This window comes from Ochotona curzoniae, unplaced genomic scaffold (assembly GCF_017591425.1).
Source record: "Ochotona curzoniae isolate NIBS_2020 unplaced genomic scaffold, NIBS_Ocur_1.0 scaffold_4812, whole genome shotgun sequence".
Lineage (NCBI taxonomy): Eukaryota > Metazoa > Chordata > Mammalia > Lagomorpha > Ochotonidae > Ochotona > Ochotona curzoniae.
Genome location: NW_024467124.1, coordinates 171,729 through 185,389, shown reverse-complemented (window position 1 = coordinate 185,389; position 13,661 = coordinate 171,729). Strand labels below are relative to the sequence as shown.

Genomic DNA, 13,661 nt, shown 5'->3' with positions numbered 1-13,661 from the left:
TACCCAGGTTCTCCAGAGCACCAGATGGTGCTCTAGAGTCTAGCCCAGCTATGTGCGCCCCAACCCCAGTCTACACTTATGCTGAGGAACACTGCAGTCATATCCAGACCAGAACGCAGTTCCCACTCTAGCCGCTGCACTCACCAGTGGGAACCTCAACCCAGCCAGGGTGTACCCTCACAGCTTCCCAACTGAGCCTATTCCCAGCCCTAGATTACATGCGTGCCAGTGGTTTCTCTGACTCAGTTGGCTTAGCCCCTCACCTGCCTCAGCCTTTGTCTTAAATGATGTGGCCTAGTATCCCTAGCTCATGCAGACTGGTCAGTGTAAGAGTCTAGCTCGTCATGACCTGTGCTCCATCCTGATTTCTGTTCTTCCTTGAGAGTTGAGGTTTGCTTGGCCCTGCCTGGGCCACCGCCTTGCAGTTGCAGCTTGACTCACCCCAGATCCTGTTTTATGATGCACATTCTGGTGCTGCTGCCTTGACCTGCTCAGTCTGGTGTCGGTTCCTTTACCCGTAAATGATGGCAGGTTCCATGGTAACACCTAGCTCAGCCCATCACCACCCCAACTCATGAGCTAACCTGCGGGACTTGTATTTCCACAGGGTCGGGCCCACACTTCCCCACTGAATCCACCCTCGGACCTGGTTGTCTCATGTGCCGGTTAATGTCTTGACCCTGCCAAGTGTGACCCGTCCCCTGTTCCACCACTCAGTCAGGTACTGGTACCTAGCCCTGCTAGACAGGCATCACGCCATAGCTTTTGTGTGGACTGGTGTGTGGCAGTCAGTGATGCTCTACACATCTCAGGATTCCCATGTGGGCTGGTGAATCAGTCTGGCCCAAATAGATCTTATGGACTCTCCCCTCCCAAACTACCAGGTCTGAGTCCCCATGCTTGCCAGCAAGTTCCATGACCCCATTGCTGGGAATCACCCAGAATTCATCCCTCACCTACACTCAAACTGGCCTTATCCATGGATGTGCCTAAGCAGCAATTACATACCTTACAAACCCCAGAGCTCACTGCCAGGCAGCCAGCAGGCAGAGCCTGGCACCAAATAGGTGCACTGGCCACCCAAATCCTAGGACTTGGTCACAGGACATGGTGGCAGTGACCATGGCCTGAGTCCCCAGCATTGGGTCCAGCCTGGCTAGGGCACCCCCACAGCAGCCACACTGCACAGGGCTCCTTTTGCCCCAACCCCACGGCTAAACACTGCCCACATCTTCCTGCCCCAAGATGATAGCTGCAAGGCAGAGCCCATGACTCCTTCTCCAATGCACGTGGGCAACATTCCCTGAAAGCCAGTGATTCCGGAGCACAAGTACCTATAACTCTGCTGGTGGAAAAGGAAAGGCAGTGAGTTCACCCTGCCATAACTCTGCTCATATCCATTGAGTTAGACAAGGGATGAAGGATACAGCTACCCATATCATCATAAGTTCTCTGATCATTAAACAGACGTAGGAAAGCATTCAGCATGTTGAGCAACAGACATGACTGAGAAATTCTGGCTGCACCCCACTAGGAGAACAAGTCACAGAGACACTCCCCAAAGTAAACTGCAGAGTTGAGACAAACAGCCTGTGTCATCCCCATTGACTCCAAGCTGCAGTTCCCATTCTTCTAAACCAGGCCCCAGGGCTGGTCTCTTCTCGTTTCCTCAGCAGCTCGAATTGTAGCACCATGGATCCTGGAAATGGCGAGAAGGACAAAGAAGTAGAGCAACTTTGGATCAACACCCTTGCAAAAGTCTGATTCCAGAGGTTTTGTCATCTAGCTCTAACAAGGAGTTGTATGTTTCCTTGCCAGTGGAAACGATGCATGCTCAGTCCACCTGAATGACTGAAATCCAGCACCTTCAAACCCCTGGAAGTAGACATCCCTGTGATAGAGGAAAAGCAGCCAGCACCAGTGTGCTTACACCCACTGGTGTCTAGAGCTGTCTGTCCAGGGGTCTCTAGATAGGTGTTTTGTGCCCTCTTCCATTAGCTCAGTTCTGACACCTTAAGAAAGACATGTTTTCAAAAACCCCTTAAGTTGATGTTAGAGCTGGAGTCTACATCATCTGTTGATTAGTCTAAACAGTCTCTTTGTATCATCCTGGAAAAGAATTTAGTCATTGCTTACTAAATAATGTTTGTGCTATTCCAAATTCTAGGCTTATGAGTTCTTTGACCATTGTAGTGTGAGCCTTGACATTTCCTTGCATATCACTGTTCACTGTCAGTCCCACTTCTGATCCAAGCTCCCTGTTAGTGCACTTGGGCAAACAGCAAGAGAGGGCTCACGTGCTTGGGCTCTTGCACCTAATGGGAAGTCTAACTGAATCTCCTGGCTTCAGCCTAGCCCACCTTTAGCCATTGGGACCATTTGAGAGAGAACCAGTGGATGGAAGATCTGTCTCTTGTCTCCCTTTTCTGTAACTCTACCTTTTTATTTCCTCGTTTGAGGAAGAAAAGGAGAACGTGTTCTAAAATTAGGTACTAATGTTTTAAGTGGCATTCAACAGGCTTTTTTTTCCTCATTGTGGTTTTAATTTTAATAGTGATGTTAAACACATTTCCGTTTGTCCTTGCCCATCTCTTAACTGGATTGTGTTGTTTTTGAGCTTTATTTTTTATTTTTTTATTATTATCATTTTATGATTTAGTTCCATAGGCCCTGGGATTTCTCTTACCGCTCCCCAAGCCCCTCCCTCACACTGAGTTCCCCTAAATTATTATTAGAGTATAGTTCTTCATAAAGAGTCATATGTCCATCATTGTGGGCATGGACAATGGCAGCAAGTCTAGCATCCTATTGTCAAGATATAGTTAACAGTTTCATTGTAAGTCCATCTTTGATCTGGAAGTAGAGATGCATACTACATTGTATCCTCACATCTGGATATAATAGTTTTCATTACACAGCTACTATACATCCCCTTAAATGAAAAGCCACGAAACAAAATTAACAGCAGGAAGAAATTTATAATGCCCTGAAGTTAAATAACATGCTACTGAATGACTAATGTGTCATTAAAAAAATGAAAATTAAGAACCCTCTCAAAGAAAATGATGCTAGTGTATGACCTATGAGTCAGTAAAGAATTTAATGAGAAAAAAAAAACTTTTTTGAAAAAATAAAAACAAAAATGTCAAAATCTGTGAGATATAATCTCTGCTGATTCTTGTCAGTGAAATGTGTCACCTGTAGGCAACAAATAGATAGGTTGTGTTTTTTAATTCAATCTACTAATCAACAAGTTTGATTGATGGATTTAACCCATTTACATTCAGAGATAATATAAATAGATGGTAATTTAGTCCCATCATTTTAGCAATCGTTTGTTCATTGATCTAGTCTGCTGTTGTTAATTTACTGGGACGTTCTTCACATTTGCCTTTGGTTTTGGTAGGTGCTATTCCTTCTCTGTCAAGAGAACATCTTTGTAGGGCAGATCTGCAAGATGTGTATTCTTTGAGCTTCCCTTTACTGTGGAATTTTATTTCATTTTCAAAGGCAAAGGGAACCTTTGCTGGGTACATTATTCTGGGCCAAAAATTTTTTGATTTTAGAATCTGGAACCTGTCACTCTAGCTTGTAGAGTTTCCTGTGAGAAGTCAGCTGTGAATTTAATTGCCATTCCTCTATAGGTCAATTAATTTTTTTCACGTGCACATTTAAGGATCTTTTCCTTATGTTCAATTGAAGAGAGCTTGATTTATCATGTGCTGCGGTAAAGATCGCTTTTCAACCCTGTTGGGAGTTCTGTGCCCATCCTGGATGTTGTTTCTCAATTCTTTCTCCAGATTAGGGAAGTTTTCCTTTATTATTTCATTAAATAAATTTTTAATCCCAGCTTCTCTTTCTGTACCTTCTGGAACTCCCATAAATCTTATATTTGCCTTTTAATAGTGTCTTTCAGTTCTTGAATACTTTTTTTTAGCTTGATTCAGGTCTGCTTCCAGCTTTTTGATTTTTTTTCTCTGTTGTGGCAAGAAATATCTTCCAATTCTGAGATTCTTTTTTGCCTCGCTCATTCTATTATTGAGACTTTTCACTGAATTTTTCATTTGCTCCATTGTGGCCTTATTCCCAATAGTTCTGCTTGACTTTATTTCAGTATTGCTGTTTCCTGTTTACATACTTCTTAAATTCATGTATGTGCTCCTCATCGTTAATAAGAAGCTTTATAATGATTTTTCTGAATTCTGTATCCCCATTATCTTGATGTTTTCCTCAAGCTTTTGCTCCTTTGCAGCAGAGTCTTCAGTAATATTCATTGTGCCTCTGTCTCTTCTTTTGCTTTTGGCCATTGTTCTTCTGGTCAGCAGATTCTTCTCCTTGGGGCAAGTTTCTAAGCCATGCCAACCACATGTCAACAATTCAATTTTACTTATTGTGATTGGTACCTCGTTCTTTGTTTACAGTCGTTTGTGCCACTCCCTCCAACAAGTTTCAGATCTGGGCTGTTGTGTTTAACTTCCACCACAGTCTCTGTAGTCCCAGCTCATGGTTCACCACACTCAACCTGCCGTGATCCTATGCTGAGGCTGCTCTATTGTCCGTACAATCTTTCTCCCACTTCCATTTCATCTGTTCCCCAGATTAGGGAGACACCAGGTGTCCTAAACAACTGGGTGATTGGCAGTGCCAATCTTGCCAAAACCTGCTGGTCTTAGATCTCAGGGCCCCGTGGACCTATTTTGAGTCATAAAATGACAAAGTAGGCCTTATTTTCCCTGTGTGACCAGGACAATACACTTAACTCATTGAGTTTGCTCCCAGCTCAGCACATGTGGAGTTAACTGTTTTCCCTGTAATCTCAAAGCCTTTGCCACACTGAACAAAATGGCACCTGATGTGCCGCTAGTGGAGTTATGAATCTGCTGGCCATTATGTCTTGAGGATACCCAACCTGTTTGGGGTGGAACTTGCAGGATGTCACGTCATTGCAGTGTACCAAACCCAAAATGAGTTTGCTCCGAGCTTAGTACAGGCACAGTCCTGTCCCATAGCCTTTGCCTCCCTACACTGGGTGGTGCCTGATTCAGCTCTAGTAGGGGTCTGGGATGTGAAATTCACGCTGTTCCCACACTGGCAGATTGGGATGTGCTTCTCTGTCTCTGCTCTTGGTCAAGTCAAAGAAACGAGCTGGATGGCAGTTCTTTGGTTTCACCTCCTGAGCTCCCAGTGGACTTCCCTTCCTACCTGGTTGCTGGTGGAGCTCCAGAAGCTGGTGGAACTCAATGTGCCCATTGCTGACTGCCACTGGGTTATCTGGCACTGCAGCACCACACCATTGTCTCTGCTGCTTTCCCCTGTCCCTCAGCCTCCAGGTGCCCATCTGTGGTCGGTGTGTCCTCTCCTATTTCCTGGCATGTACCCTCTCTGCTTCACCCTGGCTTGTTTGTCTGTTTAAATGTGCCCAGTGTTTTACAATTTTTAAAGTAATTTTTTGAAACACCAAATTTGAAGACAGAAAAGTACTTAAACTTGTAAGAACACTAGGAATTGTCAAATTTTGCTCAAGCCCTACTGTGAAGAAAAAGCCATTCTGGAACTCAGGTTCTTTAGCGTGTTTTAAATTAGATTCTTATCATAAAATTAAATTTGTTAGTGTGTTAAACAAGTTGTTGAAGAATTTTTTTTAATTTGTTCAACTAGGAAAAACTCATTGTGTCCAATGAACAGGAAGTTCTACGGGTCCACTACAGGGCTGCTAGGACACTGGCAAATCAAACACTGCCATTTAGTGCCTGTACTGTCTTACTGGATGCAGAAGTATACAACGTACCATTGGATTCTCAGGTAAGATGTTCTTTCACTGGGCTGTCTTTCAAGCATATTTCCAGAGAAGAAAGTGAAATTAAACAATCATTAAAGTTCAGGGGAGGAGAAAATCTTCCAAACCAAAGTCTTTTCAGTTCAACTGAGTTATTTCCTTAAGTGATCTAAAAATTTGGAATTTGTTTTATTATAAAAGAAGATAGTCACAGAATACTTAGATATATTGGATAATGCTCTTATAGGTTTGTTTCTGTCATTTGTTTCTGAAGTGGATATTTAGACATTAGTTTTAGACCTTCAACCATTGGGAAAGCTGTTGACCCTGGAAATCTAGGTCATAACACGGCCAAATAGAACTCTTCTGATTTGATCTTGGGTGTTAGTGAAATAAAATAATTCAGAAAAGCCAGAGCTATATTTTTAAGCAAGTTTATTTCCTTATACATTTTTTATGACTAGAATCACCCATCTTAGCTACCAGAATTATTTCTTTATTTGTTGGTTTATTTTAGGGATCTTATATCTGCTCGTTCACTCCCCAGATTTCCACATATGGCCAGATCTGGACCTGTCCAAAGCTGGGAGCTTCCTTTGGGTCTCCCACATGGGTGCAGGGGCGTGTGTGTGTGTATCACCTCTGTAGGAAGATATATAGACCATTTCATGCGATAGTTACATGCCCACTTGAGGGGGGGTGTCCTCTATAGGACTGTTTCATGTAGGAGGTAAGGGCCCACTTGAGGTGCCCACATCCCTTAGCTGCGTATTTGGGTAGGAGTCTCAGTTCTGCTGATGCTCTGAATGATTCAGGTATTTGAGTTCCTGCCTGCCACATAGAAATCAGGGAGGAATTCTGCACTTCTGGCAGCGCCTGGCCTCCCGTCTCTGGCCATTACAGCATTGAGGGGGTAACACCACAGATGAAAGATCTCTATGTATGTCTCTCTCTCTTTGCCTTTCAGTAAATAAACAGAATCAAATGGCTGGAAGCTGCTACCTTCTTCCTTCTTTCCTTTCTTCCTGTTTCTTTTCTTTTTTTCAAGACGTATTTATTGGAAAGGCAGAGAGCGATAAGGTAGAGATCTCCCATCAGTTGGTTCACTCCAAAATGGCCTCAACTGCCGAAGCTGGGACAGGCTCAAGGCCTTCATCCAGCTTCCACTGCTTTCCCGGGCACATTAGTAGACAGCTGGATTGGAAGTCGATGACTAACTAGAACTTAAGGAAGAATTGTTAAGGAAAGAGGAGAGGTCACTGAATTTCCAAATTCAAAGATTCTAGAGTGAAAAATAGATGATTTTTTTATAAAGATTTATTTTTATTATTTTTTTTATTGGAAAGGCGGATATACAGAGAGGAGAGACAGAGAGGAAGATCTTCCGTCCGATGATTCACTCCCCAAGTGAGCACAACGGCTGATGCTATGCCGGTCCAAAGCCAGGAGCCTCTTCTGGGTCTCCCACGAGGGTGCAGGTTCCCAAAACTTTGGGCCGTGCTCGACTGCTTTCCCAGGCCACAGGCAGGGAGCTGGAAGGGAAGCGGGGCTGCCGGGATTAGAACTGGCGCCCATATGGGATCCTGGGCGTGCAAGGCAAGGACCTTAACCACTTGCGCCACCGCACTGGGCCCTAGATGATTTTTAATAACTGAAATTAATAGTATAATTCTGTTGCTAAAAGCTAAGCTAGACCATGTGATATTTTGAGTATATTATGTTTTTTGTTTTGCTTTTCTTTTTTTTTTTTTTAAGGTTTCTTTATTTTTATTGGAAACTCGGGTTTACACAGAGGAGAGACAGATCTTCCATTTGCTGGTTCACTGCCCAAGTGGGTGCAACAGCCGAAACTGAGCTGATCTGAAGCCAGGAGTCAGGAACTTCCTCCAGGCCTGCCACAACGGTGCAGGGTCCCAAGGCCTTGGGCCATTCTCGACTGCTTTCCCAGGCCACAAACAGGGGGCTGGATGGGAAGTGGAGCAGCCAGAACTGACACCATGTGGGATGCCAGCACTTTAAGCAACAGCTTTACCTGCTCCACCACAGTGCTGCCATCTAATTCATTTTTCAAAAGTGTTTATTTTCTTATGAGCAACAAAGAGAAGGGGAGGGAGAGAGATCCATCTTTTCAATTAAAAACTTTGTTTACTTTTAGAGAGGAGAGAACAAACAAGTATCAATCCAGGTGTAAAGCAGCAATTCATTTAGCCTTATAAGAAAAAAAAATTCCCTAAGATAATGGTTTTTCAGTCCTAGTTATTAGGGTGGTAGTGGTCCAGTTTTCTTTCGTCAGTGATTTTGGGATCATTTGAGATATACTGGGAAAATTCACTTCTGACATTTTCTTTTTAACCCAAATAAGATTGTCCATTCTTTAACTCTGTGATATTCTGCTATCGGTGTCTGTCATATCACAGGTACTCATTCATATTCTGGGCTGTTAGTTTCCCACCTCAGTTTCTAGCTCTGCTGTGGACTTACTTTTAGGTCTTTTGTTATCCCTTGAGTTTTGAGAGGAGGATGAAATAAACAAGTGTATGTATGTTACTTACCCAGTGCTCTGAACTAGAACACTCCCCCAGTGCCTTGATTATAATCCTCCACTGATACTGTTCTAAAACAGATCTAATTACTCTATGCTTCTGCAAAGCTGAGACAGACCTTGGGCCAGCATTGTTACATGGCTTTCCCTGGCAGGCAGTGTAAATCTCAGGAGCCCACATCATTTTGCCCTCTGTGACCATAGTCATGCCTGAGCCTGAGCAGGGGACAGGCCTGTGAGTCACAGTGTTCCTGTGGTCGTTTTCTGGGCCAAGTCCTGCCATAGGCCTAGATTTGACATGGCTGCATTGAGTACCCACCTCTAATCCAGTTCCCTGCTAGTGTGCCTAGGAAGGCAGCAGCAGATAATCCAAATACTTGGCTCTCTGCCACCCATGTAAGGGCATCCCGATGGAACTCCTGCTTCCAGCTGACCCAGCCCTGGCATTATGGCCATTTAAGGAGTAAACTAGTAGGTGAAAGGTTGCCTGGTCTCTCTCTCTCTCTCTCTGTGGGGAGGGGTGGCTGTGTGTTGTTCTACTTTGAAATAAATACACCTTTTAAAAGGTTGTTAAATCATCCATCATTCTCTTTAAAATGTTTAAATTTGGAAATTCTAGAAGTTCCTTCGTTGCATCCCTGGCATCTGTTTCTCTAGAGTCAAAAACTTTCTTAAGATCCAGCTGTTCATCTTAACAGCCCCTTCAGATATCTCTAAACATAATTTGAAATGGAGCAGTTATTGGACTGCCATTTGCTATGTGCTGATCTAGGTCAGTCTTACTTGTCCATCCATTCATTTATTTACCAGTAAAATAAGTTTATCAGCACAGACAGAAAGACAGAGATCTGCCATGTGTTAGGAGTGGATGAGTCAGGCAGAAACTGGGAGTCCAGAATTCTGATCATGCTTCTGCTTTTTTAAAATAAACTTGTAATAGTAAAAGAGATTCAACAGTAAAATCCTAGATAGTCAAAACGACTTACTGGAGGACCATAAAGGAAGTTATAGCTGCTAACAATGTGAGCAGTATGGGTGGGCCTTTAGAACAGCAGTTAAAGACACCACTTGGGATACCTCCATCCCTTATGGGAGTATTTGAGTTCAAGTCCCAGATCAGCTTCCAAATCCACCTTCCTGTTAATTTGTACCCTGGAAGGCAACTGGTGATGACACAGGGACTTCCACCCCTGCCACTCACGTGGGAGATTTGGATTGTTCCAGGACCCTGGCCATTTGGGACATTTGGACAATCCTTCAGCAGATGGAAGATCAGTCTGTCTCACACTGTGTCATGCTCTGCCTTACAAGTAAAATGTAAATAAATTTTAAGTGTGGGTAGTGTGATTGTCATTCTAAATTCTCAAAACAAGCCAAACAGAGGTGTTCTCTGGGCGGTGATGTTGCTCACCACCAGATGTTGCTTCCCACCAGAATTCCATATTGTAGTGCAAGTTCAAATCTGCTTTGGATCCCCCTCCCTGCCATTGCCCGTGGAAAGGCAGTAGAAGATGGCCCACGTACTGTGTGGGAGATGCAGAAGTTCATGAGTCGTGTCCTTCATTGAGACCAGCCCCATATGCTTTCTCAGGGGGGAACCAGCTGATGGAAGGTCTCTCTGTCTCTCCCATTCATATTCTGTCTCTCTCTCTCTGCCTTTCAGGTAAATAAGTCTTTTAAAAAAGAAAAACTAAAGGTACTCGTATGACACAAGGGATTATTAAGAATATGTACTTAGTTCAAGATTATGAAATAAGGTACAGAGTTGCAGTTTGAACGTAATCTCTTAAATTCCAAAATTACTATTCTGAAGGCTTCTTATAAAAGTTTCTTAGTGGGCATACCAAAACATTAGTCATAGAAAAATGTTCCCTGTGTATGGTAAACTTTAAAATGAAATCTGTAGTCAATTATTGTTTATTAAAAATGTCACAGGCCCAGTACTCCATGTACCTTTTAGAGAAACATCTTTGACTCAGAAGAATAGGAATCACGATGAGTAAACAGAGAGCATATACTATAAAAATATATTATGGCATGTAGATTTTTAAGTTGTTTGTTGTATTTTATAATACTCAGCTGCTTTGAATGTTCTCTTTTAGTCTGATGACAGCAAAACCTCCGTAAGGGATCGCTTTAATGCAAGACAGTTCATGTCTTGGTTACAAGATGTGGATGATAAATTTGACAAACTAAAGGTATGTATGTGAAGAAGTCAGTTTAAATGAACGGGTTCCCCCAAACAGGAACTGCAGTTAGGAAGGATATGGTGGCTAGTCATGAATTCTTCCCTGGCCCATAGCTTGAAAGCTAAAGGGAAATAAAAACCGCAAGTGCATTTTGAGAAGTAATATAAGGTCCAGTTGGAAACTACCATAGTACAGTGCATTTGTGCATGGGTCCTGGTACTGACTATGCAGTATACATGTATGCTATGTTTTGCAAACCTGTAAACAAAAAACTATTTGAGATTGTGAATCACTTGAAAAGTTGTCTGAATTTTCATGATTCCTTTGATAAATTGAAATCTCATAACTTGAAAGCATATTTTTCTCCAAATTGAATGTGACCCATAAATAGTTGGCAGGTTGCTATGAACAGGGTAAAACTGAAATGGATTCGTCATTTGAGATCAATTTTTAAACAAAGAACATCTGACAGAATAATCACCAAACTCTTCTCTTCTTTAAAACAGACATGTCTCTTAATGAGACAGCAACATGAAGCCGCAGCTTTAAATGCTGTCCAGAGACTGGAATGGCAGCTCAAACTCCAAGAGCTCGATCCTGCCACCTACAAATCCATCAGCATTTACGAAATCCAGGAGTTTTACGTTCCCCTTGTGGATGTTAATGATGACTTTGAATTGACTCCCATCTAGCAGTCATTCTTCCCCGAGGCAGTTGTCCTGGCCTGATACGCTCCAAGTGTTACGCCATGGAATGCTGCCGTCTGTCAAAAATACTGGTAGGATGCCTTGGACATCAGTCTGCCTGAAGTTGGTTATGTAGAAAACACCAGTCATTGGATAGGAAAGGAGGGATATTGTGGGTCTCAGGTCCATGTGCAGTTTCTAACAAAACTCTTATTATCGCACATTGGTGAAAGGTGACTGTTGTGGTTGGCAGACTGGCAGGCACTTCAGTAAGAGTCAATTGGCTAACAGCGCTGGCAGTTGTTAGCTCGCTCTTGTGCTCAGATAACCACTAGAGCTCACATCTCTTCCAGGTTTGATTAAAAAGATACCAGGAAACTGAAAGGTTTAATTTCTACCAAATAGCTTCTAATGTGGAAGAAAAACTAGGCACAAAATTTCTTGAGTTTGTTATATCTGTAAACTAATTGTACATTTTCTTTTTGAATGTTTTCATATTGTCTTCCGTTTTAATAACTTATTTTATAAATATTGTGCAGATGTAAATCTTGTAATTACTGGTCAAAATGTATACAAAGGGATTGGTAGTGAAAACATATCCAGAGAAGCAGCTGTAAAAGTTTTGTCTCGTGTGTTATTGGACCAAAGTTGTAGTTTGTATGGGGTGCAGTACTAGTGTTGAGGTAGCAGAACTTTTCAATAAGGCATGCATGTGTTGAGTTAGCTTGTTACCTCACAGCTGTAAAAACTGTGGCTTGGTTGTACTGCATGCTTCTGATAAATTATCTCTCCATAAGTGATGCCTGGAACAGTGTAAGGTGTTTCATACAAGTCTCCTGTGATAGAACCTGTGACTTCCTGTGTGGGACTTATGATTTAGAATTAGTCGTACAGTCATACAAAGAAACTTAGCTCTTGTTTCATCTCACAGTAGAGCCTGTTTCCCCCAGGGGAAAAAAATGCCTTTGAATGAACATCCTAAAATTGTAAATGTCTATTTTAATATTCAACAATGAAAGAATGTGTAAATATATGTAAATATGTTTAATAAATTTTATTGGTCATGTTAAATCATTGTAAAACTTTTTTACATTGCTAAAATTTAATGTTTTAAGCTTAATAACCTTTGCACTTTTAAAATAAAACTGAGTACTACTAGAATCAAAATAGGTATTTGATGTCAAAATAAGTAAAAGAAATCTAGAAATATTCCATTTGCTCTCTGAAATGTTTATGCAACTTAACATGTATTTTTCCTTGTATCAAGATGCAAAACATAATTTGCAAAATTTTATACTTGAAGTAAAATTTGGTATGCTGTTTTATAATAAAATAACTAGCAATATACTTAGAAAAAGTCCCATTTCTCCAATAACATGACAGATTAAATATTCAGGAATATTTCAGGTCTGAAACCTGCTGTAGCACTTGCTAAGCATTTTTGAAAGAATTAATGTAAAATTCATAAGTATCTGGAACTTTCCATAGTACTTTCTTAAATTATACTTTTATTGTGACACAGAGAGTAAAGAAAAAAGATGTACGTGTGTGAATGAAATTCACTTGCAAGTTGGCTGTCCCAGGAAATGGGAGAGAATGCTGAAGTTTTTGAGTGCAAAGGTACATATTAAGCTTAGGGATTTTTTGAATTTTTACATGAATTTATATGTTAACTCTTACTGTACTTGGCATGCGCAATAAAGCAGCACGTGTAAAAACTACACAGTGCAAGAACTTTATCATAAAGGTTGGTTGTAGTTTTCTTTAGAATTTAGGTGAGAGACTTTTGGCCCTTTTTATTGGATAAATGGGGCCAGAAAGGCAGGGTAGGCTTTGAAGCACTGGTTTTGTTGACATTTATTAAAGCTGGGAACACAAAAAGCTAATTTATAGAAGCAATACTTTTTAATATGAAAAATTTAATGCAAACTTTGTTTATACTTTAGCCTAAAAAGGAAACTTGATGGGACAATATGGCAAATCGTAACAGTCAAAACCCAGATTTTTGAGCCTAGAAGTTATAGAAAATGAGAGGGCTAAGTTTGTATCGCGCATTTCGGTGCATTCAGGAGGCATGAAGATGGGGCGGGACTGTCACTGGCCAAGCAGAACAAGCTCCCAAAGAGAAGAGCAAGAAGAAGCTAGTGAGTTTTAGCCAGGCCAGCTTTGCAGTCTCAGCCGGTGGTCACCGCAGTGCTCCTCAGCAAGCTGGAGCCTCTGCTAGCAGTCCTCAGATTGCTTTGTCAGGTATCGGGACAGCCGGAAGCGAGCGCCTTCTCGTGCGTTGGACATTTCTCGTCAAGTCAGTAGCTAAGGGCTTTTGACACTGAAGAGAGTGTGAAACTCTGAAGTGCTAGGGAAAAAACTTGACATGGGCTGTATACCTAAAAAGATTGTGCGTTCTGAAAGAAAAATATATGATGGCTACTTTAATCAGTGATTCTTTCTGAACTCCTCAAATATCATGA

General features: G+C 41.8%; 1 protein-coding gene and 1 non-coding gene across 7 annotated transcripts in view; one reads left to right on the top strand and one right to left on the bottom strand.

Annotated features, from left to right (window-relative positions):
• ANKRD12 (ankyrin repeat domain 12) overlaps positions 1 to 12,985 on the top strand; it is a 109,637-nt gene extending 96,652 nt beyond the window's left edge. For all 6 annotated transcript variants that reach the window (XM_040970543.1, XM_040970544.1, XM_040970545.1 and 3 more), the window contains 3 exons: positions 5,659 to 5,802; positions 10,421 to 10,516; positions 11,014 to 12,985. In XM_040970543.1, coding sequence (XP_040826477.1) covers positions 5,659 to 5,802; positions 10,421 to 10,516; positions 11,014 to 11,199 — 426 coding nt within the window. In that variant the 3' untranslated portion in view covers positions 11,200 to 12,985. The remainder of the gene's footprint in view (positions 1 to 5,658; positions 5,803 to 10,420; positions 10,517 to 11,013) is intronic.
• Positions 8,505 to 8,625, bottom strand: LOC121149973. The gene has a single exon (XR_005882915.1). It is a non-coding gene; the product is annotated as a small nucleolar RNA SNORA5 (small nucleolar RNA).
• Positions 12,986 to 13,661: the final 676 nt, after the last annotated feature.